The 22,272-nt window shown below is 48.6% G+C and overlaps 1 protein-coding gene and 2 long non-coding RNA genes across 3 annotated transcripts in view; all 3 read right to left on the reverse strand.

Moving 5' to 3' along the window:
• Window positions 1-450, reverse strand: part of LOC308184837 (vasculin-like) — a 112,401-nt gene extending 111,951 nt beyond the window's left edge. Inside the window, exon 1 of the mRNA XM_080572420.1 lies at window positions 111-450. Within this exon, the coding sequence (XP_080428546.1) occupies window positions 111-169 (59 nt within the window). The 5' untranslated portion in view covers window positions 170-450. The remainder of the gene's footprint in view (window positions 1-110) is intronic.
• Window positions 451-4,737: 4,287 nt separating this feature from the next.
• On the reverse strand, window positions 4,738-6,224 carry LOC308184658. Its single transcript, XR_013942763.1, has 2 exons — window positions 5,229-6,224; window positions 4,738-4,850 (listed from the first exon to the last, which is right to left on the reverse strand). It is a non-coding gene; the product is annotated as an uncharacterized lncRNA (long non-coding RNA).
• Window positions 6,225-14,379: 8,155 nt separating this feature from the next.
• LOC308184960 lies at window positions 14,380-21,808 on the reverse strand. The gene is made up of 2 exons (XR_013943059.1): window positions 20,656-21,808; window positions 14,380-15,244 (listed from the first exon to the last, which is right to left on the reverse strand). It is a non-coding gene; the product is annotated as an uncharacterized lncRNA (long non-coding RNA).
• Window positions 21,809-22,272: the final 464 nt, after the last annotated feature.

Genomic DNA, 22,272 nt, shown 5'->3' on the forward strand with positions numbered 1-22,272 from the left:
AACGGATCAGATTTTACTCCCCTGTCTATTAGGAGTTGTGTTAGTAGTTTCACTATAGCCTCTTCCTCTGCCAAAAGGCTAGCTCCCATGATTAATGCCCAGCCGCTCACCTGTCCTTCAGGTGATGTCCCAGGGTTGAAGCTGCAGTCCAGCTGCGAGCTTGATTCATTCGGCTGGGTTCCCTTCGGACGCTCGTGCAGCGCTGCTCCTCCCCTATCACGTCGGAGTCACCATTTAAAGACACGGACTCCTGATGGCTCTTCAACAGCAGGACATTTATTGCCCTTTTTCACCACTACATATACTTTCCCCGTAGCCCCACGCGCTGTCCACGCGCCCGAATCTGTCTTACAATTGGTTAGAGACCCTCAGACACGCGCCTCGAGCCAGCCAGCAATTGGCCACTGCCCAAAGCTCATCTTTAACACTGTAGCCAATTTACTTTATCTCGACCTTGCTCAAGTTTTTGGTTCTAGCGCTGTTTTCCTCATTATCGCTACCTCAGGGATGTGTGAAACAGTGCAAAGCCACCTGCGAATTCCTTTCCCACAAAACAGCACAAAGCTCCCTGCGAATTCCTTTCCCACAGGTTTTCTCATTTTTAATGCTGGAATTCTCATGTATCTTTCTACTTTCTTGTTAATTTTTGCTTTCTAGTGATTTTATTTTCAGAGAATATATATGTCTGCAAAACCCATTTAAAAAATCCTAAGATTTTTCAGGATGCCGAGATTTTTGTCTAAAAATCAATCCATCATTTCAGTTCCTACAATAATTTAAATTAAATAGAGGAAACTGCCAATAAAAGAAAATACAGAATCAAATGCAGGTTCTGAAAACACTTGCCAGTACAATTTCTAATGACATTTAAGCATATTATTGTATATTTTTTATGCAACCAATTGCAAAATAGTTTGACTTGCTGTTGTGGTTTAACCCGGCCGGCAGCTAAACACCACACAGCCGTTCGCTCACCCTCCCCCCTCCCTCTCTGGGATGGGGGAGAGAAACGGGAAAGTGAAGCCGGTGAGTTGAGATAAAGACAGTTTATTAAGACAGGAATATAATAATAACAATAATAATAATAATAATAGTGATAATGATAATAGTATTAATAATAATAATGTAAAGCATTCTCTGGTGGACACTGGTTCGTTCAGGTGGAGGGGAAGATAAATTCTCTTTAAGTTGGTGGACCTCTTCAGAGAGTTTCTCCACAGCCGAGACACAGGCCTGTAGGGAAGAGGAGAGATTTCCTTCGTACTGCCGGAGTAATTTAGCCACTTCATACACTGGGGGATTCTCCTCCGCTTTCCAGGCCATTATTGCCAATGAGCTGGCATATGATGATGGTGCACTCTGTACAAACTTCCGCCACATGGGTGGTGTACACCGAACTGCATCTGGATCTACAGATGTTTGTGCGTCGTCTAGGTCCTTATAAATTACTTCCCGTACGGCCAATTCCCTCAGGTACTGAATTCCCTTCTCCATGATGGTCCACTTGCCTGGTAGACATACAAGTTCTTCCTTGAAGGGATACCTTTCCTGCACAGCTGACAGGAGACGCCTCCAGAGGCTGCGAGATCGTGCTCCATCTCCAATTGCTTTGTCAATGCATGCGTCCCTAGCAAGGGATCCCAGCCGCCTGGCTTCCTTGCCCTCTAATTCCACATAATTGGCTCCCGTGTCCCAGCACCGGAGCAGCCAGGTGACAAGCTGCTCACCTATACAGTGACCAAAATCTTTTCGCACATCTCGTAGCTCACGCTGGTATAGAGTCCGGGTAGTTACTGTTGATTTTTCGACATCCCCATCCTCATCTTCAGTCTCCTGCACCTTTGATGGCCCAGCCTCGTCTTCACTATGCCCAGACTTAGCAGAAGACTGTCTGCGTTCTAAACGACCTGAGCCTCTATACCATTTTTTCACCTTGTCTACAGGGGCAACTTGCACTGCTACAGCTCGTTTCTCTGACCCAGACACAGGGTCTGCCACAGGGGTTGGAATACCCTCTGCGGGGTCAACTTGCACTGCTACAGCTCGTTTCTCTGACCCAGCCACAGGAGGGGGAGCAGCTGCAGGAGCTGGAGCTGCTGCAGGGGCTGGAGCGGCTGCAGGAGCTGGAGCTGGAGCAGCTGCAGGAGCTGGAACTGGAGCGGCTGCAGGAGCTGGAGCTGGAGCGGCTGCAGGAGCTGGAGCTGGAGCGGCTGCAGGAGCTGGAGCGGCTGCAGGAGCTGGAGCTGGAGCGGCTGCAGGAGCTGGAGCTAGGTTGCTAGTAGCATCAATTGCAGCTCGATAGGCACAAGCCAGACCCCAGCACGCTACAGTGATTTGTGTCACTTTGGAACTGCCAGAGTCATGACACCTTTTTTTCAAGCATTCTGCCAGCTTTTTAGGATTTTGCAGTTGTTCAGGGGTGAATGTCCAAAACACTGGAGGTGACCACTGCTCTAGAAACCTGCCCATATCCTCCCACACTCCCTGCCACTCGCAACTATCCCGCCTCAAGACAGATCTCCGGATGAGATTCCTAAGTAGTTGTTTAACCCTCCACAAAACCTGAAGCGCATTCAGGAGACATAACAACAAGAGCAGGCTGGTCTGAGTATCCCAAGGATATTCAACATCTCGGAGAACCACCGTAACTAGCTCGGGGGATAAGAGGGTGGTGGTGAAGGAGAAAGGGAGAGTGAACAGGTAGGGAAACATGTCTTCCCCTGTCCCCTTCACAGATTGGCTCCCTAACGAAAACAGGCAATAGGTGTAATTGCTAATAGTTTCCGAGATATGGTTTCCAAAGTATAGAGTCGACGTCAGTGCTGAGTACAAATACCAGGTTAAAGTCGTGACCAGATATTTCATCATTTCATAAGCCATTGCTACACCGCACAGTACCATAACAATCTTAAACCAGGGCCCGGAAAGGATAAACAGTGCAACAGGGAGCACATACAGAAAGTAACGCGCTATAAAACTCAATTTGGAAAACAGGCACAGCAGACTGGAGATTAAGGCAATCAACATCGTGACTAGCAACTATTAAGCAGGTCCAATACTTATACCAATTTTAGTTTAACACACTCTGGTCAAATCTGTTGATATCTCAACCCTTTGTGCCCCATGTTGGGCGCCAAAAGGACTGTTGTGGTTTAACCCGGCTGGCAGCTAAACACCACACAGCCGTTCGCTCACCCTCCCCCCTCCCTCTCTGGGATGGGGGAGAGAAACGGGAAAGTGAAGCCGGTGAGTTGAGATAAAGACAGTTTATGAAGACAGGAATATAATAATAACAATAATAACAATAATAATAATGATAACGGTACTACTAATAATAATGTGAACGAAACAAGTGATGCACAATGCAATTGCTCACCACCCGCTGACCGATGCCCAGCCTATCCCCGAGCAGCCGGCCCCCCACACCGGCCAGCCACCCCTATATATTGTTTAGCATGACGTCAGATGGTATGGAATACCCCTTTGGCCAGTTTGGGTCAGCTGTCCTGGGTCTGTCCCCTCCCAGCTCCTGCTGCACCCCCAGCCTGATCGCTGGCAGGACAGAGCGAGAAGCCGAAAAGTCCTTGGCCTGGTGTAAGCACTGCTCTGCAACAATTAAAACATCAGCATGTTATCAGCACTCTTCTCATCCTAATCCAAAACATAGCACCCTACCAGCTACTGTGAGGGAAAATTAACTCTGTCCTAACTGGAACCAGGACAGGGGTAGAACGCATTAAGCAGTGTCAGGCTGTGCAAAAGACTGGAGTGAAAAAAGGCGAAGGTGTAATTTGTGCAGTATTAGGAGCCTGTTTGTCTTGCACTCAGCAAGAAGCTAAGGAAATTCCTGCTCCCAAACTAATTTCTGATGTGGAATATACAGCTTTAAAATTGGAAAATGTGGTGTTAAAGTCATCATTAGCCTTTGAAAGGGAGACGGGAAGAACATTAGGAATCAGAGTTGCTAAACTTTTGAATGAGAATAGTCATCTTAAACAATTGCTGGAAAGGGTTAATCATCTGTTAGATAAAAGGCAACCTTCTGCTCCAGTTAAGCAGGTTCGTAGATTAACGCATAGTGCAGACCCTGAAAGTACCACGCCAGGAGAGCATAACTGCTCCTTAACTGCACGAGCTGCATACTGGGCAGGTGGTATAGATCCCCAGGAGAGAGTGGAACCACTAGAAATTAGAGCCACAGGCTATTCCAACCTGGCTGTAGCAGTACGGAAAGCAGCCTGCATACAGGTGATATATGAAAGAGATGAATTTAGGAAATCCCTGATGTTAGCCCTGTTATAAATGAAGATACAACTCAATCTGAATTTAGTAATATTTATAAAAGGCAAGTAAACAGCGCTGGGTGCACGGGGAGTCTACACTCTACCAACACGCACACACAACCGTCGAACTTTCTAAATATATAGAACATCGCTTTTACATATTCATAAGAAACCCGAGTACGCCTATACATATGTACAATCAGAAAAGGTATCAATTGAAACATAAACATGGCAAAGTTTTCCGAATTCTGGCAAGTGTTTAACAAACAATCCTTTAAGTCTATTACTATTAATGTCCATGACTGGGGGAGCATAGTTGGAGATGGTAATCCTGGCTGAAGTGCTCCCATATCTTCCATGACTTCATTAATTTTTCTCAGATCATATAACAGTCTCCATTTTCCATTCTTTTTCTTGATTACAAACACCGGAGACTTCCAGGGCTAGCCGTGGGAACAATATGTCTCGCTTTAAGTTGTTAAGCAACTTGGCCTTCGGGCCTTATGTATCCTATTCCTCCCGGATCGAAGGGAAACAGATCCGGCTCCTTTTCAGGGCCTATAGGGCCTGGATCAAAAGGAACGTTCAGGTCACTGGGGGCGTAACAGCAAAGTCCTGCGATGGCAGTAGCGGCGGGGGGGCCGATGGTGTAGCAGAAGGATCGGTGGATGAGCCCGCAGCTCCCTCACTGTCTGGCAAACCACACGTTTCTGATTGTGGTCCCACATGGCTCTTTAAGGCCTCAGATTGCTCGCCAGGTGCCGAGCAATCCCACCGCAACCTTGTCATTTTTAGTAGCAGAGTCCCACACCTTGACCTCAGTTTGGTCCCATGTTTCAGGATCATAAACTGTCTGATTGTTAATAAAGAGAATAAGCTGTAAGGTTACCAGGACAGTCTTTGTTTCTAAGGACGTATGATTCCCCATAATGCGCAACTGCTTACCTTCGGCCAGCGAGGGGCAGTTGTGTGCGCGGGTCCGCTTCCCTCAGCTTGAGCTTCCTTCCAGCTCTGGTGCGCCTATTTCCAGCGACTTTCTATGCGAGCTTCCTCGAGCAGTTTGCTGAGTTTGGCCGAACCTATCTTCATTAGGCCATCAATGTCCCTGTTTCTGTCCTGGTCCCTGTTCTGTTAGCCTGTCCCTGTTTCTGTTGCTCATGTCCCTGTTTGTTTTCATCATCGAGGACAGGCTCCCTTTTTATACCATTCGCCCCACAGCAGTCCTTTTCCCCTAACTCTTCATTGGTCAAACAACTTTGCCCGGCAACCAGCAAACCAGCAGCTTCCATGCCTTAACGGCTGGAGAACAAGCAACCCAAGACGGCATGGCGTCTCCCGAATCACCCTTCTTTGTTCCCTCTAAACTCTACATTCCTGATGGCCTCATCGTTAAGAGTCTGATGTTATCACCAACCATGGGGCTTGTCGACCCCCATGACCACACTCCCACATCTCCCCCTTCTTTATTAACATCAACCATCTTCTTGACACGAATTATTACTCCATATATCACAGCCCCTATCGACCCAGCTCAATTAACCCCTCTCATCCGTGGACTCCCTGATTGTCTTAAGATGTTTGTAGCAAATACCCAGGATCGCATACAAGCTGTTCATAGGGAAGGTGATTGCGTTTGTAGACAAAATCTGCACTCCCCCATTCCCACCTGGAGTGAAATTGCACAAGACATAAATAAGTATGGACGCCGAATGGACTGGATTAGTTCATCCAGTATTAAGTCCCCAGATCACTCCTGGTGAGTTCGCCAAATCCACACTCAAAATCCCAAATACCCCAAATTCAAAGAGAGGTTCAAACCTAATAAGGAACAGGGTGAGTTGTGGCGTAAGGCCCTAGATTTGGGTGTACCCTGACCAATCTTGCTTGGCATCTCTACGGAGGTTCTCCGTACATTAGTCCAATCTCTGGGTAAGGAAAATATTCCAGCTGGGGAGAATTGCCTAACTGAAAAACCCCCAACCCATAAGGAAAGTACACCTGCACCAAGCCCAATTGACGAGGCAGAAGCTCAGCAAAAAAGTCCTATCCCCAGGGAGGTCAGTGAGCCACCCTGCTCGGCGGGTATTAGCAATTCAATGGCTCTCTGTTGAATACTCTGACCCTACCATTGCCCTTCCCGTTGGACCCCGAAAAATATTGGTAAACTTTCTCATTGACACCAGGGCTCAAATGTCAATAATTACCCATGAGACAGCACAAACCCCGGGCATAAGACCTGGTCGACGCAGGGTTAAATTCACAGGAATCGACAGTGTGAAGAAAGAATGTCCCACCACAAAAATTTCACTCTGGCTGCCAGAGGTATGAAGATTAACCAGGGCAGAAGTATTAGTTGGTGCTGCATGTACTAATATTTTAGGATTTGACATACTGGGTGGATGAATGTGGAAACTCCCAGATGGGATGGTGTGGAGTTTCATGACACATCAAAGGGATTCAGGCACAGTGAGACTGAGTCTGTTACAAACATCCATACCCTTACCCTGCTCTCAAATCACTAATGTTCGGCAATATCTGTTGCCAGCAGCAGCACTTATGGGGATTGACGGGGTGGTAACAGAATTGGAAGAAAGAGGCATTATTAAAAGGACCCGTTCACCTTACAGTTCACTGGTGTGGCTGGTAAAGAAACCAACCGGGCAATGGCGTTTTACCATGGATTACAGACAGTTAAATGCTAACACCACGCCTTTGACTGCCGCAGTTCCAAACATGGCAGAAATAGTGACATTGATACAAGGTGCTGCCCATCCTTAGATGGTTGCCCCAAAATGAAAGTCTTCTGTGCATCTACCAATACAATCACCCCAAGCATTATACTAAACCAGGAGAATATCCTACAGGATTTCACACTGGACAACCTGTGCTGGTAAAAATGCCTCAGACTGGAACAGTAGCAATGGTACCAACTATCCCCAAAAACCTCTACGCATGGGAAGCCAAAGATTGTTCAGGAAAAGTACACCGGATTAGCACTCAGTGGATTTCACCCTCTTTTTAACCCTGCCGGTTGAATACAACCAAGCACATTTTCTTTCCTTTTGCGTTCACAGGAATCCTGAGTGGACTGCATGTAGACGGAGAATGAAAAATCAGCAGTTTGAAATGATAAAACTATGCTTTACCCTGACGTTAATGCAATCCCCTTTGGTTCATAGCCAAAAAGACCCAGAATGGCCAGGTCCCAAGCCCACGTTAAATACACTGGAATTAAGGGAACACGTGCCGTCAGGGAAAACTTAAACTTAGCTACTGTGGTTGTGCATGGAGCTGAGGTGTTTCACCATGACCATCTGGTTTCACCAGATGATTAATTGTTGTGGTTTAACCCAGCCGGCAGCTAAGCGCCACACAGCCATTCGTTCACCCTCCCACCTCCCTCTCTGGGATAGGGGAGAGAATTAGAAAGAAATGAAAGCCTGTGGGCTGAGATAAAGACAGTTTATTAGGACAGAAAAGACAGGAAAATAATAATAATGATAATAGTATTACTACTAATAGTGTGTACAAAACGAGTGATGCACAATGCAATTGCTCACCACCCGCTGACAAGCCTGTCCCCAAGCAGCGGATCCATCCCTTCCCCCCCACCCCGGCCAGCCCCCCCATATTAATTGTTCAGCATGACGTCAGATGGTATCTCATGGGCTAGGTTACTAGAAGGCAAGAGTGCTTGTGAGAGCTGAGCTACATTTAAACAGGACTTCTTCCAAGCTCAGGATCGGTGCATCCCTAAGAGTAGGAAATCGGGGAAGGGGGGCAGGAAACCTGCTTGGGTGAGCAAGGAGCTTATCGATAAGATCAAAAGGAAGAGGAAGGTCTATGGAATGTGGAAAAAGGGCCTGTCCTCTTGGGAGGAGTATAGAAGTGTTGTCAGGGCCTGCAGGGATGCAACGAGGAAGGCTAAAGCCCACCTAGAGATGAGGCTTGCAAAAGAGATAAAAGATAATAAGAAGGGGTTTTTTTAAGTATGTAAAAAGTAAAAGGAAGACTAGGGATAATGTGGGTCCCTTACTGAACGAGGGGGGGTGTCCTGGTAATGGGAGACGCCGAGAAGGCGGAGGTGCTGAATGCTTTCTTTGCTTCAGTCTTTGCTTCAAGGACTCCCCCCCGGGACTCCTTGACCCTGGCGGGAGGAGAAAGGGGCTGGGAAATGGAGGGCTCCCACCTGGTTGACGAGAGAGTGGTTCGGGAGCGTCTGAGTGGGCTCAACGCACAGAAATCCATGGGTCCCGATGGGATTAATCCACGTGTGCTAAGGGAGTTGGCAGAGGTGATCGCCGAACCACTCTCTATCATCTTTGAAAGGTCCTGGAGAACAGGAGAGGTGCCTGAAGACTGGAGGATAGCCAATGTCACTCCGGTCTTCAAGAAGGACAAGAAGGAGGATCCGGGAAACTCCAGGCCAGTCAGTCTCACCTCTGTCCCTGGAAAGGTGTTGGAACAGCTTGTTCTGGATGCCATCTCCAAGCAATTGGAAGAGAAGAATGTTATGAGGAGTAGTCAGCATGGATTCACCAAGGGTCGACCTCGTTGCCTTCTATGATGGCATCACCAGCTGGGTAGACGGGGGGAGAGCAGTGGATGTCATCTACCTTGACTTTAGCAAGGCTTTCGATACTGTCTCCCATGACATCCTGATAGCAAAGCTGAGAAAGTATGGGATAGAGGAGTGGAGAGTAAGGTGGGTTCAGAACTGGCTGACTGGCCGAGCTCAGAGGGTGGTGATCGGCGGCGCAGAGTCCGGCTGGAGACCTGTGACTAGCAGTGTTCCCCAGGGGTCGGTGCTGGGTCCGGTCTTGTTCAACATCTTCATCGACAACCTTGATGAGGGAATAGTGTCCACCCTCAGCAAGTACGCCGATGATACAAAGCTGGGAGGAGTGGCCGACACGCCAGAAGGCTGTGCTGCCATTCAGCAAGACCTGGACAGGCTGGAAAGATGGGCAGGAAGAAACCAAATGAGGTTTAACAAGAGCAAGTGTAGAGTCCTGCACCTGGGAAGGAACAACCGCATATATCAGGACAGGCTGGGGGATGACCTGCTAGAGAGGAGCTCTGCGGAGAAGGACCTGGGGGTCCTGGTGGACGACAGGTTGACCATGAGCCAGCAGTGTGCCCTGGTGGCCAAGAAGGCCAATGGGATCCTGGCGTGCATTAAAAGGAGCTCGGCCAGCAGGTCAAGGGAGGTGATCCTCCCCCTCTACTCTGCCCTGGTCAGGCCTCACCTGGAGTGCTGTGTCCAGTTCTGGGCTCCCCACTACAAAAAAGACAGGGATCTCCTGGAAAGAGTCCAGCAAAGGGCCACAAAGATGATACGGGGCCTGGAGCACCTCCCCTATGAGGAAAGGCTGAGACACCTGGGTCTGTTCAGCCTGGAGAAAAGAAGACTGAGAGGGGATTTTATTAATGTTTACAAATACCTTAAGTGTGGGAGACAGAGGGATTTGGCCAACCTCTTTTCAGTGGTTTGTGGGGACAGGACAGGGGTAATGACCACAAGATAGAGCACAGAAAGTTCCGCACCAACATGAGAAAGAACTTCTTCACAGTGAGGGTGACGGAGCACTGGAACAGTCTGCCCGGGGAGGTTGTGGAGTCTTCTTCTCTGGAGATATTCAAGGCCCGTCTGGTTGCTTACTTGGGCAGCCTGCTCTAAGGAACCTGCTTTGGCAGGGGGGTTGGACCCGATGATCTCGAGGTCCCTTCCAACCCCTTCAATTCTGTGATGGGAAAATGAGAAAGGAATACCCCTTTGGCCAGTTTGGGTCAGCTGTCCTGGGTCTGTCCCCTCCCAGCTCCTGCTGCACCCCCAGCCTGCCCACTGGAAGGACAGAGCGAGAAGCTGGGAAGTCCTTGGCTTGGTGTAAGCACTGCTCTGCAACAGTTAAAACATCAGCGTGTTATCAGCATTATTCTCATCCTAAATACCAAACACAGCACCATACCAGCTACTAGGAGGAAAATTAACTCTACCCTAGCCAAAACCAGGACAATATCCACCCCTTATTCCATACCATTTATGTCATGCTTAGGTCCCACACTTCCCAATACATTCCAATTAGTCACCACCTTCATATATGTATATAAAACGTCCACTGAGTTTGTGGAGTCTGTGACTGACTTTGGGCTCCATCTGTCCCAGCAGTCTTGCAGGGCAGAAGAGATGATGTGTGATGTTGGATGTTGGATCATCGCATGCTGAAGCTCGTTCTGGTTCCATCACGCCGCTGTGCTTGTCCAATTCTATCAGAATTCATTCATCATTATCGGCGTGGCTGTTACTGTGATACCATTAATGGGACACTGACATGTAGCAATCATGGTAGTGATGACATACAGCATTATGTAATAATTAACATAATACAATTCAACTCATGGGCTATTCTCAACCAACATCAGATCCCCTTGAGGTACACATCGGACCTCCCCATTCCTCCCCCATACCAAAGATGCTTTAACCGCTTGGCTTGCTTGATTGCAGCACGTTTCACAGTCATGAATAACCTGTGCAATAGCATGCATGGTCAGGTTCGCCCATCGATCCCAAGCCCATCTATATGTTGCATCCCTGCCTTGATGGCCTGAGGTGTCATGGGCCCATCGAGCTATAAATAATTGACCTTTATGTTGCCAGTCCAGGTCCACCTGAGCCACTTCAATCTTAGCAGCCTGATCCTCCTGCTGGTTGTTCTGATGTTCTTCAGTAGCCCGATTCTTGGGCACGTGAGCATCTACATGGCGTACCTTTACAACCAGGTTCTCTACCCGGGCAGCAATATCTTGCCAAAATGCAGCAGCCCAGATGGGTTTGCCTTTGCACTGCCAGTTGCTCTGCTTCCATTGCTGCAACCACCCCCACAGGGCATTTGCTGCCATCCATGAATCTCATCAACTCATGAGTTCTTGCACTTTTCAATTTTCTCCCCCATCCCACTTGGGGGTGGTGGCAAGCAAACAAGCGTGTAGTATTTAACTGTCTGACAGGTTAAATCACAACCATTAAATAAGCAGGCAAACTGGCAATATATTGCAGCAACTTCTAACCAGGAAGTGTAAGACCATTATAGGGTAAGCATAGTGCAGAACCTAGCAAGCACCTGTTAGCAGAGCTCATATCTCCACACAACACTTTAAAAATAGATTACAGTGCAGACACATACAAGACTTGTTACAGAGTAGCCAGGGATTTTACAGTCAGAGGTAGTAACATCTATAGAATCATAGGATATCCCGAGTTGGAAGGGACCCATAAGGATCATCGAGTCCAACTCCTGGCACCACACAGGTCTACCCCAAATTTTAGACCATGTGACTAAGTGCACAGTCCAAACGCTTCTTAAACTCCAAAAGGCTTGGTGCAGTGACTACTTCCCTGGGGAGCCTGTTCCAGTGGGCGACCACCCTCTCAGTGAAGAGCCTCTTCCTGATGTCTAGCCTAAACTTCCCCTAACTCAGCTTGACACCATTCCCGTGGGTCCTATCACTAGTGACTAAAGAGAATAGATCGGCGCTTTCCCCTCCACTCCCCCTTGTGAGAAAGCTGTAGACCACGATGAGGTCTCCCCTTAGCCTCCTCTTTTCCAGGCTGAACAGGCCCAGTGACCTTAGCCGCTCCTCATACGTCTTCCCCTCCAGGCCTTCACCATCTTTGTATCCCTTCTCTGGAAACTCTCCAACAGTTTTATGTCCTTTTTGTACTGTGGTGCCCAGAACTGCACACAGTACTCGAGGTGAGGCCGCACCAGCGCAGAGTAGAGCGGGACAATCAGTTCCCTCAACCCACTAGCAATGTTGTGCTTGATGCACCCCAGGATACGATTAGCCCTCCTGGCCGCCAAGGCACACTGCGGGCTCATATTCACCCTGCTATCAACCATAACCCCCATATCCCTCTCTGTGGGGCTGCTCTCCAGCGTCTCGTTGCCCACTCTGTACGTATAGCCAGGGTTGCTCTGTCCCAGGTGCAGGACCTGGCACTTGCTCTTGTTAAACTTCATGTGGTTGGTGATCGCCCAGCTCTCCAATCTGTCCAGATCTCTCTGCAAGGCCTTTCCAACCTCAACAGAGTCCACAACTACTCCAAGTTTAGTGTCATCAGCTTTGTAGCATCAGCATACTTGCTGAGGGTGGACACTATTCCCTCATCACGGTCGTCGATGAAGATGTTGAACAATCGATGAAGATGACGAACAAAATTTGCCACAATACGACAGGACCCATCAGTGAACAGGGCATATTGCTTCTCATTTTCTGGTAGCTTGTTGTACAGTGGGGCTTCTTCAGCACAGGCCACCTCCTCCTCTGGTGATATCCCAAAGTATTTGCCTTCTGGCCAGTCCATAATCACTTCCAAGATCCCTGGGCGACTGGGGTTTCCAATTTGAGCCCGCTGAGTAATCAGGGAAACCCACTTGCTCCATGTAGCATCAGTTGCATGATGTGTAGAGGGGACCCTTCCTTAGAACATCCAGCCCAGTACCGGCAGTCAGGGTGCCAGGAGGAGTTGCACTTCAGTACCGACCACTTCCGAAGCAGATCAAACTCCTTCATATGCTGCCAATATCTCCTTTTCGGTTGGAGTATAGCAGGCCTCAGATCCTCTGTATCCCCGACTCCAAAACCCTAGGGGTCGACCTCGCATTTCCCCAGGCTCTTTCTGCCAGAGGCTCCAGGTGGGGCCATTCTCCCCGGCTGCGGTGTAGAGCACATTCTTTACATCTGGTCCTGTTATGGCAAAACCAGCCTTCAGAAGGATTTGGACTATTTTCTTCCCTTTCTCAAAAACTTCCTCTGCTGTGACACCCCACACAATGATGTCATCGATGTACTGCAGGTGTTCTGGAACTTCCCCCTGTTCCAACGCAGACTGGATCAGTCCATGGCAAATGGTAGGGCTGTGTTTCCACCCCTGGGGCAGTCAATTCCAGGTGTATTGGACACCCCTCCAAGTGAAAGCCAACTGTGGCCTGCACTCTGCTGCTAGAGGGATGGAGAAAAATGCATTAGCGATATCAATTGTGGCATACCACTTGGCTGCCGTTGATTCCAGTTCGTACTGGAGTTCTAGCATGTCTGGCACTGCAGCACTCAGTGGTGGCGTGACTTCCTTCAGGCCACAATAGTCCGCTGTTAGTCTCCACTCACCATTAGACTTTCGCACTGGCCATATGGGACTATTAAAAGGTGAATGAGTCTTGCTGATCACTCCTTGGCTCTCCAGTTGACGAATTACCTTATGGATGGGCCTCAGGGAGTCTCGGTTGGTGCGATATTGCCGCCGGTGCACAGTTGTGGTAGCGACTGGCACTTGCTGTTCTTCGACCCTCAGCAACCCCACAACAGAAGGGTCCTCTGAGAGACTGGGCAAGGTAGACAACTGTTTAATGTCCTCTGTCTCTAAGGCAGCTCTGTTAAAAGCCCACCGGAACCCTTTTGGGCTCTTGAAATATCCTCTTCAGTATGCATGCTCCTTAACCTTGCCTGGAAAGCATCATTTTTGCAGCTCAGGTCAAGGTAAATAAAAGACCAAACTATTTAAAGGATGAGGTAGAAAAATGAGACTGCAACGCAATTAAGGTTGTGATGGGCACCTAAGAAAACCACCATTGCTGTTACAAATTGGAATTGGGGTTGACTAGTCAGAATTGACCTGAAGGTAAATAAGACCACAGCGCTCTCTGAGGTTTTTGAAGGGATGCACGACACGGACTCCTGATGGCTCTTGAACAGGAGGCGTTTATTGCCCTTTTTCACCACTACATATACTTTCCCCGTAGCCCCACGCGCTGTCCACGCGCCCGAATCTGTCTTACAATTGGTTAGAGACCCTCAGACACGTGCCTTGAGCCAGCCAGCAATTGGCTACTGCCCAAAACTCATCTTTAACACTGTAGTCAATTTACTTTATCTCGTCCTTGCTCAAGTTTTTGGTTCTACTGCTGTTTTCCTCATTATCGCTAACTCAGGGACGTGTGAAACAGCACAAAGCCACCTGTGAATTCCTTTCCCACAAAACAGCACAAAGCTCCCTGCAAATTCTTCTCCCACAATTCCCCCTTTTTTATTTTCAATCAACCAAACGTTTTCTATAGATTTTTCTATCAATCACTGCACACACTGCAATAAGCAAGGTACAATAAGCAACAGGTTCAAAATCTCATGCAGAACTACGATTGTAAAGTAGTGTGCCTACTAGAATCTACATCAGTCAACAAGCCACTAAGCGCTAGGAATGTTGCTTCGCAGCGATACTGCTTCTTACTTGCACAGCACAATCACACAATCACACAATCACGCAGAGAGGCCTCTTGCACTTCTCATTCACACCACAAGAAAACATCACTTAAAATAATTTGTGTGCGGCTTCAGGAGGTCCTTGTCTGCTCCCGTGGTGAGCGGCTGAGAGTGGAGACCCCTCCGAGGAAAAAATGCTCGGGGTGCACCTAGGGGCATCCGTTCCACAGTCGATCCCACAGCCGAGCAGAGCGGCTCCTGGCGCAAGGAAGGATGCTATTATAGTTTGTATAATGACAGCAAAGAGATGCATTGCAATAAGGAGCAAGTGACCTTTTTTTTTTTTTTCCGAGCAATTACACCTTACACATGCTATTACTGTTACACATCTCAGGATATCTAATTCCTGTGGCTCTAGGGGCGCTTGCGATAAGTAGACAGTCCAGTCTTTGTCATCCGCCGGGTTCCCCACCAGACATGTCGTAGATGGGTCATTTCATTGGCTCCACCAGATCCAGGAACCTCCTCCCATCTAACCTTTAGTGCACTGCTGTATTAATCAGCTCCAGATTATCACCGAATGGGTCACCCACAGTCTGGGCTGGACTGAGACCCAGGAGGCGCCGAAGCTGCAGAGGCGGACGAGGATGATGGTCCCAACCATGGTCGCATGCCACGAGCTGGCACCCATCATGGTCCTTGCCCTGTGGAAACACAAGCGTACCCTCGCCCCCAGGTTATTAGGGGATATGGTCCTTCCCACCTCCCAGTATCCAGATTTCTCATCATAACCATCGCTTTTCCTGTTGGAACGGAGGTTAGTCCTGATTCCATTGATTTAAAATGCTTAATTATACGTGGTACGTCTTCGTATTGAAAAGGTAGTGTCAAATGATTTATGACATATACCACTTTGTTCAATCTATTCTGCGGGGTCTCCTGTGTCTCCCCCTTTTTCTGTTTAGCCAATAAGTCCTTTAACGTGCGGTGAACACGTTCTACTATTGCTTGTCCTGTGGGTGAGTGTGGGATGCCTGTCTTGTGAGTGATGCCCCAGGTATGGAAAAAAAGTCGCGTAGAGCGGCTTGCATAAGCTGGGCCATTATCAGTTTTTATTTCTTTAGGGATTCCGAGGGCGGCGAAGGCCGCACGGAAATGCGCCTGTACGTGACGGCTTGTTTTGCCCGTCATCGCAGAGGCCCAGAGCGCGTGCAAAAAAGAATCTATGGACACGTGAACGTAGTTTAGCCTCCCGAACTCAGGAATGTGAGTAATGTCAGTTTGCCAAAGCTGAAGAGAAGAGAGGCCCCTAGGATTAACTGTAGTCGGTGGGCCTGGTCGTTGTTGACAATCCGGGCAGGTCTGTACTATGAGCTTAGCATCTCCTATGGGGATGGCAAACTGTTTGGACAATGCCTTTGCAGCCTGGTGGAAGAATTGATGTGATAAACGAGCCTGGGACAATGTATTTGGCACTGGGACTTGCAATGCAATGTTAGTCAATTGATCGGCCCGGGCATTTCCTTCTGCAAAGAATCCCGGGAGTGTCATATGACTTCTAATGTGGATCACGCAATAAGGGTGGGTATGGTGCTCTACAAGAAATAATAACTCTTTAAATTTTAAGAATAGTGCTTCGTTGTGGATGTGTTTGATCTGAGATCTTTCAATGTGTTGTGCTACTCCTACTGCATAATGTCAATCAGAGACAATATTTAGTGGAGCCTGGTCCCATTGCTTGAACGCCATTACTACTGCATGTAATTCTACTATCTGAGGGGAGCCCTGTATTGTTTCTATGACATGTTGCCAGTGGCCTCCTTGTTCCCACGTGACTACAGCTTTTCCCTTTCTCCCTGACCCGTCTGTGAATACTGTTTGTCCTTGGACTGGGTGCCATCGATATAGCGGCTTGTCCTCAACGTGTACATTATTATAAAAGGTAAGCATTTTATGAGACGGGAGATGTATATCAAGTTGACCATTGAAACCCGAAAGGGCTGATTGTAGCTCTAAGCTATTCTGGAGGCACCAATCAAGATAGTCTTTAACTATCGGAATGATAATGGATTTTGGCTCTTCTCCAGCCATTTCTATAATTCGTTCTCTTCCCTCCCTAATCAAATCTGAAAACATTTCAATGCGGGTGGCGAGTGTCTTTGTCGGTTGGTGGGGTAGAAACACCCATTCTAATAGAAGCAACGGGTCTGTTGCGTTGGAGTCCCATTGCGCAATAATAGCTAAAGGTTGTGGATTCTGGTTGCATATGTAGAGCTGAATGGGTAAATTTTCTGCTCGCCGCTGGCATTGTTGGGCAGAGATCTTCTCCTCTATACGGTGTAGCGCCGCCCTGGCTTCATTAGTCAGCCGGCGGGGCGCATTAATACTAGTGTCCCCTTTTAACAACTCGAACAGGGCTGCTAGTGTATGGTTGTCAATTCCGCATTGCGTCCTTATACAATTTATATTGCCTATAAGCTTCTGGACATCACTGAGCGTGCGAATTTCCCTTGTAATGGCTACGTTTTGGGGTTGAATACTGTGCTGCAGTATCTTCCAGCCTAAATATTTCCAAGGCGCCTCGATTTGAATTTTCTCCGGTGCGATTTGTAATCCCCATGTCTGGAACTCCTGCCGTAGAACAGGCAGTACTTCTTGAGTTAAGTTGTCTGTCGGACTGGAGAGCAATATGTCGTCCATATAATGATAGATGTATACGTGCGGGAATCGTTTGTGTACGGGGCGTAGCGCTTCTGCTACGTATGTTTGGCAAATTGCTGGGGAATTTTTCATCCCTTGAGGCAGCACAGTCCAATGATACCTATCCATTGGTTCGGTCTTATTGATTTTTGGGACCGAGAACGCGAATCGAGGAGCATCAGCAGGGTGAAGTGGAATAGTAAAGAAGCAGTCCTTTAAATCGATAATCAAGATATTCCAATTGCGAGGGAGCATAGCAGGAGAAGGTAATCCGGGCTGGGGAGCTCCCATGTCCTCCACTGCATTGTTTATTTGACGTAAATCGTGAAGTAATCGCCATTTCCCGCTTTTCTTTTTAAAAAGAAACACGGGTGAATTCCAGGGACTGGTTGTGGGGGTAATGTGTCCCAATTGTAACTGTTCTTGGACAAGTTCTTGGAGAGCAGCGACCTTTTCCGCAGGAAGCGGCCATTGCTTCACCCACACAGGATTATCAGTTCTCCAGGTGAGTCTCATGCGCGGTCGCTCGTCAACGGCCGCTATTGAAAATTTTCCGGAAAGCTCAGAGTGAACTCGCCCTGCCCCATCACATCCCTCCCCAGGAGACTGACAGGTATGAGGGCAGCATACGGCCGGACGTTATACAGCGAGCCTTCATGAGTCTTAATGCTAAGCATATATCGGCTCTGAAAGGTACCGGAGACACCACCAACTCCCACAAGGCCTTTTGTGGTGGAATCTAAAGGCCAACTTTTGGGCCAATCGTGAAGAGAAATTACTGTAACATCTGCCCCGGTATCCATTAATACGGTTATTTGTGCGCTGGAGGGGTCAGCCTGTGGGTGATGAAGTGTTAGGGTCAGCGTAGGCCTCTTGATGGTAATGGCCGAGGCCCAAAAAGCTGACGGGGGTCCCGTTGATCCAAACTCCGCGTCGTGTCGGTCACATGTCTCTGCTTGTGGAACTATGGCTTTAAATAGTATTAACTGTGCAATTGTAGTCCCCTTGGGAATGAGCATCGGTGGGGAGGGAGTCCATGCCATTGCTTGTATTATGCCTTCATAATCAACGTCAATGACTTCAGGCAGTATAAAAAGACCCGTTAGTGTGGTGCTAGACCGCCCTAGCAAGAGGGCGCTGCATCCCTTCCCTATTGGTCCCTGTACATTTAGAGGTATTCTGCGAACCCGAGTGTCCCAAAGGGTGCAGCTCGTTACTGTGGAGACATCCAATCCGGCGCTTCCTCGGGTTCTGGCTGTGAGGGAATCCACGGTGACGTAGTAGGCGGGATCGCTGGAGCAGTGGGCGGCTGCGGTCGCAGCCCGGTAGTCGTCATCGCCCAGGGCGGTGACTTCCGCGAGGACGGCCCGCCCACGAAGGAGGGCCGGGGCACTTGTGTCATCGCGCGGCCCCGCCCCGCGCTCTGCTTCCCGTTTCCCTGCCGCGGTTGTAAAGGTCGTCCCTCTGCATCATGCGTCGAACGGCACTGGCTAGCCCAGTGCCATCCCGTGCCGCACCGTGGGCAAACAGTGGGAGGGGCAGAGTTACCGCGTTCCCCCTGTAAGAAATGGTCCAGCAATTCGTGCCACTAAGGGGTTTTGAAGGGTTAACATTGAGGCCTGGGTTTAGGCGAGAAGAGAACAAAGGGATTTCTTCGGAGAAAAACTGCTGACTTTGCACGAATGTGCAGTAACTTCTGACAGCCGGCCAAGAGACCACTAGATAAGGAGGAAGAATATGAGCCTCCCTGTCTCCCTGTCCGAGCGGCCCCCGAGAAAGTAACAGAGACTGATAAGCAGGTGCACCTGGAAGGACGTCGGATTCGGGAAACCAATTATAATAACCTTGCCTCTTTTAGAAGTAGTAATAAATATGTATTAGCCTAGGAGTATAAAAAATTAGATGCCTTACGTAACGGGTATGCGTCCCGGTGGAGCAGAGACTCCCGGCGCACCCAGCGCTGTTTGCTTGCCTCTATTCGTTTAATAAATTGTAAACTCTGATTGTAATCCTATTTGGGACTCAGTCATTTATAACACCCCCCTGCTCCTCGCTGTGGGCATTCGGTGGCAAGATGCCCCGTGGCTCGACAGCGAAAACACCGTTTTCGCCCGGTTTTAAGTGCAGTAGCAAAGGCTCCGGCCAAAGCGGCAGTGTGATGTTCTATGGATCCGACTCGATTGCAAGCCTCTATCATTTGTACCAGTGTAGTATTAGCAGGCAGGGCTTGGAGTATTTTCTTACAGTCTGTGTTTGCATTTTCTACCGCCAGTTTTAGTATAAGGGCCTCTTTGGCCTCGCGGTTGTCAATTTGTTTGTCCAAAGCGTCTCGCAGTCTATCAATGAATTGCATATAAGGCTCGGTAATTTGTTGCCTAATGCTGGTAAACGATGGCTCGGCTTTTCCAACTTCAGGCAACTTCAACATAGCCTGGAAGGCCAGAGACGCGGACTGCCGCAAGATGGCATCGTCGAGCCTAGCCTGCAATCTCGGATCAAATAACGGCTCAGCCCCCATCAACTGTGGGATCCCGGCTCCCAAGAGGGGGTCGCCGGGCTGCCGGTCCAGGTTACGCAGGGCGGCCAATTCGCACGCTTCTTTCCATTTTTGCTCCCACAGTAATTTTTGTGTTGGCGTTAAAATCATCGCGGCTATCTGATGGCAATCGTACGGCACCAGCAAGTGACCAGTCATAACATTTTCTAACAATGACTGAGTAAATGGTGCGTGTAATCCATATGTAGTCACAGTCTTTCTTAATTCTTTAATTAGGTCCCAGTGGAAGGCATTATATTCATTTGGACCGTTGGGTCGCACCTGCACCGGGAAAGCCATTCCCACCGGGTCCCCGTCTTTTAGAGCTTCCCGGCGCACCAGCTCCCATCGTTCCCGCGGGTCGAAAGCTCGGGCCCCCAGGGAGGCATTATCGGGGGCAGGCAAGGCGGGAGCCGAGGGGGTCAGCGGGGAGGGGCTCTGCGGCGGCGGTCCACGGCCCTCTTCCTTGTCATCCCCCAGGTCTATCAAACTGCACCGCTCTGGTGACCTTGCAGGCTCTGATCTCAGTTCGGCTGCTGTTATTGCCTGGGCAGCGGCGTTCTGTACTTCCTTTTCTGCCTGCCACGATCTTAAAGTCTCAGTCACCAGCCGCCACATAGTCATCACCTCAGCAGCATTAGTATCCCCACTGGACGCTGCTTCCCATATTTTTTCCCCCGCTTGGTCCCAAGTTTTTACATCAAATACTGTGGAAGCCATTGAGGGGAGCCCTTGTTTTCGCAAAAATTTCAATAATAGCTTTATCTTAAACAGATCAGATTTTACTCCCCTGTCTATTAGGAGTTGTGTTAGTAGTTTCACTATAGCCTCTTCCTCTGCCAAAAGGCTAGCTCCCATGATTAATGCCCAGCCGCTCACCTGTCCTTCAGGTGATGTCCCAGGGTTGAAGCTGCAGTCCAGCTGCGAGCTTGATTCATTCGGCTGGGTTCCCTTCGGACGCTCGTGCAGCGCTGCTCCTCCCCTATCACGTCGGAGTCACCATTTAAAGACACGGACTCCTGATGGCTCTTCAACAGCAGGACATTTATTGCCCTTTTTCACCACTACATATACTTTCCCCGTAGCCCCACGCGCTGTCCACGCGCCCGAATCTGTCTTACAATTGGTTAGAGACCCTCAGACACGCGCCTCGAGCCAGCCAGCAATTGGCCACTGCCCAAAGCTCATCTTTAACACTGTAGCCAATTTACTTTATCTCGACCTTGCTCAAGTTTTTGGTTCTAGCGCTGTTTTCCTCATTATCGCTACCTCAGGGATGTGTGAAACAGTGCAAAGCCACCTGCGAATTCCTTTCCCACAAAACAGCACAAAGCTCCCTGCGAATTCCTTTCCCACAGGTTTTCTCATTTTTAATGCTGGAATTCTCATGTATCTTTCTACTTTCTTGTTAATTTTTGCTTTCTAGTGATTTTATTTTCAGAGAATATATATGTCTGCAAAACCCATTTAAAAAATCCTAAGATTTTTCAGGATGCCGAGATTTTTGTCTAAAAATCAATCCATCATTTCAGTTCCTACAATAATTTAAATTAAATAGAGGAAACTGCCAATAAAAGAAAATACAGAATCAAATGCAGGTTCTGAAAACACTTGCCAGTACAATTTCTAATGACATTTAAGCATATTATTGTATATTTTTTATGCAACCAATTGCAAAATAGTTTGACTTGCTGTTGTGGTTTAACCCGGCCGGCAGCTAAACACCACACAGCCGTTCGCTCACCCTCCCCCCTCCCTCTCTGGGATGGGGGAGAGAAACGGGAAAGTGAAGCCGGTGAGTTGAGATAAAGACAGTTTATTAAGACAGGAATATAATAATAACAATAATAATAATAATAATAGTGATAATGATAATAGTATTAATAATAATAATGTAAAGCATTCTCTGGTGGACACTGGTTCGTTCAGGTGGAGGGGAAGATAAATTCTCTTTAAGTTGGTGGACCTCTTCAGAGAGTTTCTCCACAGCCGAGACACAGGCCTGTAGGGAAGAGGAGAGATTTCCTTCGTACTGCCGGAGTAATTTAGCCACTTCATACACTGGGGGATTCTCCTCCGCTTTCCAGGCCATTATTGCCAATGAGCTGGCATATGATGATGGTGCACTCTGTACAAACTTCCGCCACATGGGTGGTGTACACCGAACTGCATCTGGATCTACAGATGTTTGTGCGTCGTCTAGGTCCTTATAAATTACTTCCCGTACGGCCAATTCCCTCAGGTACTGAATTCCCTTCTCCATGGTGGTCCACTTGCCTGGTAGACATACAAGTTCTTCCTTGAAGGGATACCTTTCCTGCACAGCTGACAGGAGACGCCTCCAGAGGCTGCGAGATCGTGCTCCATCTCCAATTGCTTTGTCAATGCATGCGTCCCTAGCAAGGGATCCCAGCCGCCTGGCTTCCTTGCCCTCTAATTCCACATAATTGGCTCCCGTGTCCCAGCACCGGAGCAGCCAGGTGACAAGCTGCTCAC

Source organism: Anser brachyrhynchus (assembly GCF_964034855.1).
Source record: "Anser brachyrhynchus genome assembly, chromosome: W".
NCBI classification, from domain to species: domain Eukaryota; kingdom Metazoa; phylum Chordata; class Aves; order Anseriformes; family Anatidae; genus Anser; species Anser brachyrhynchus.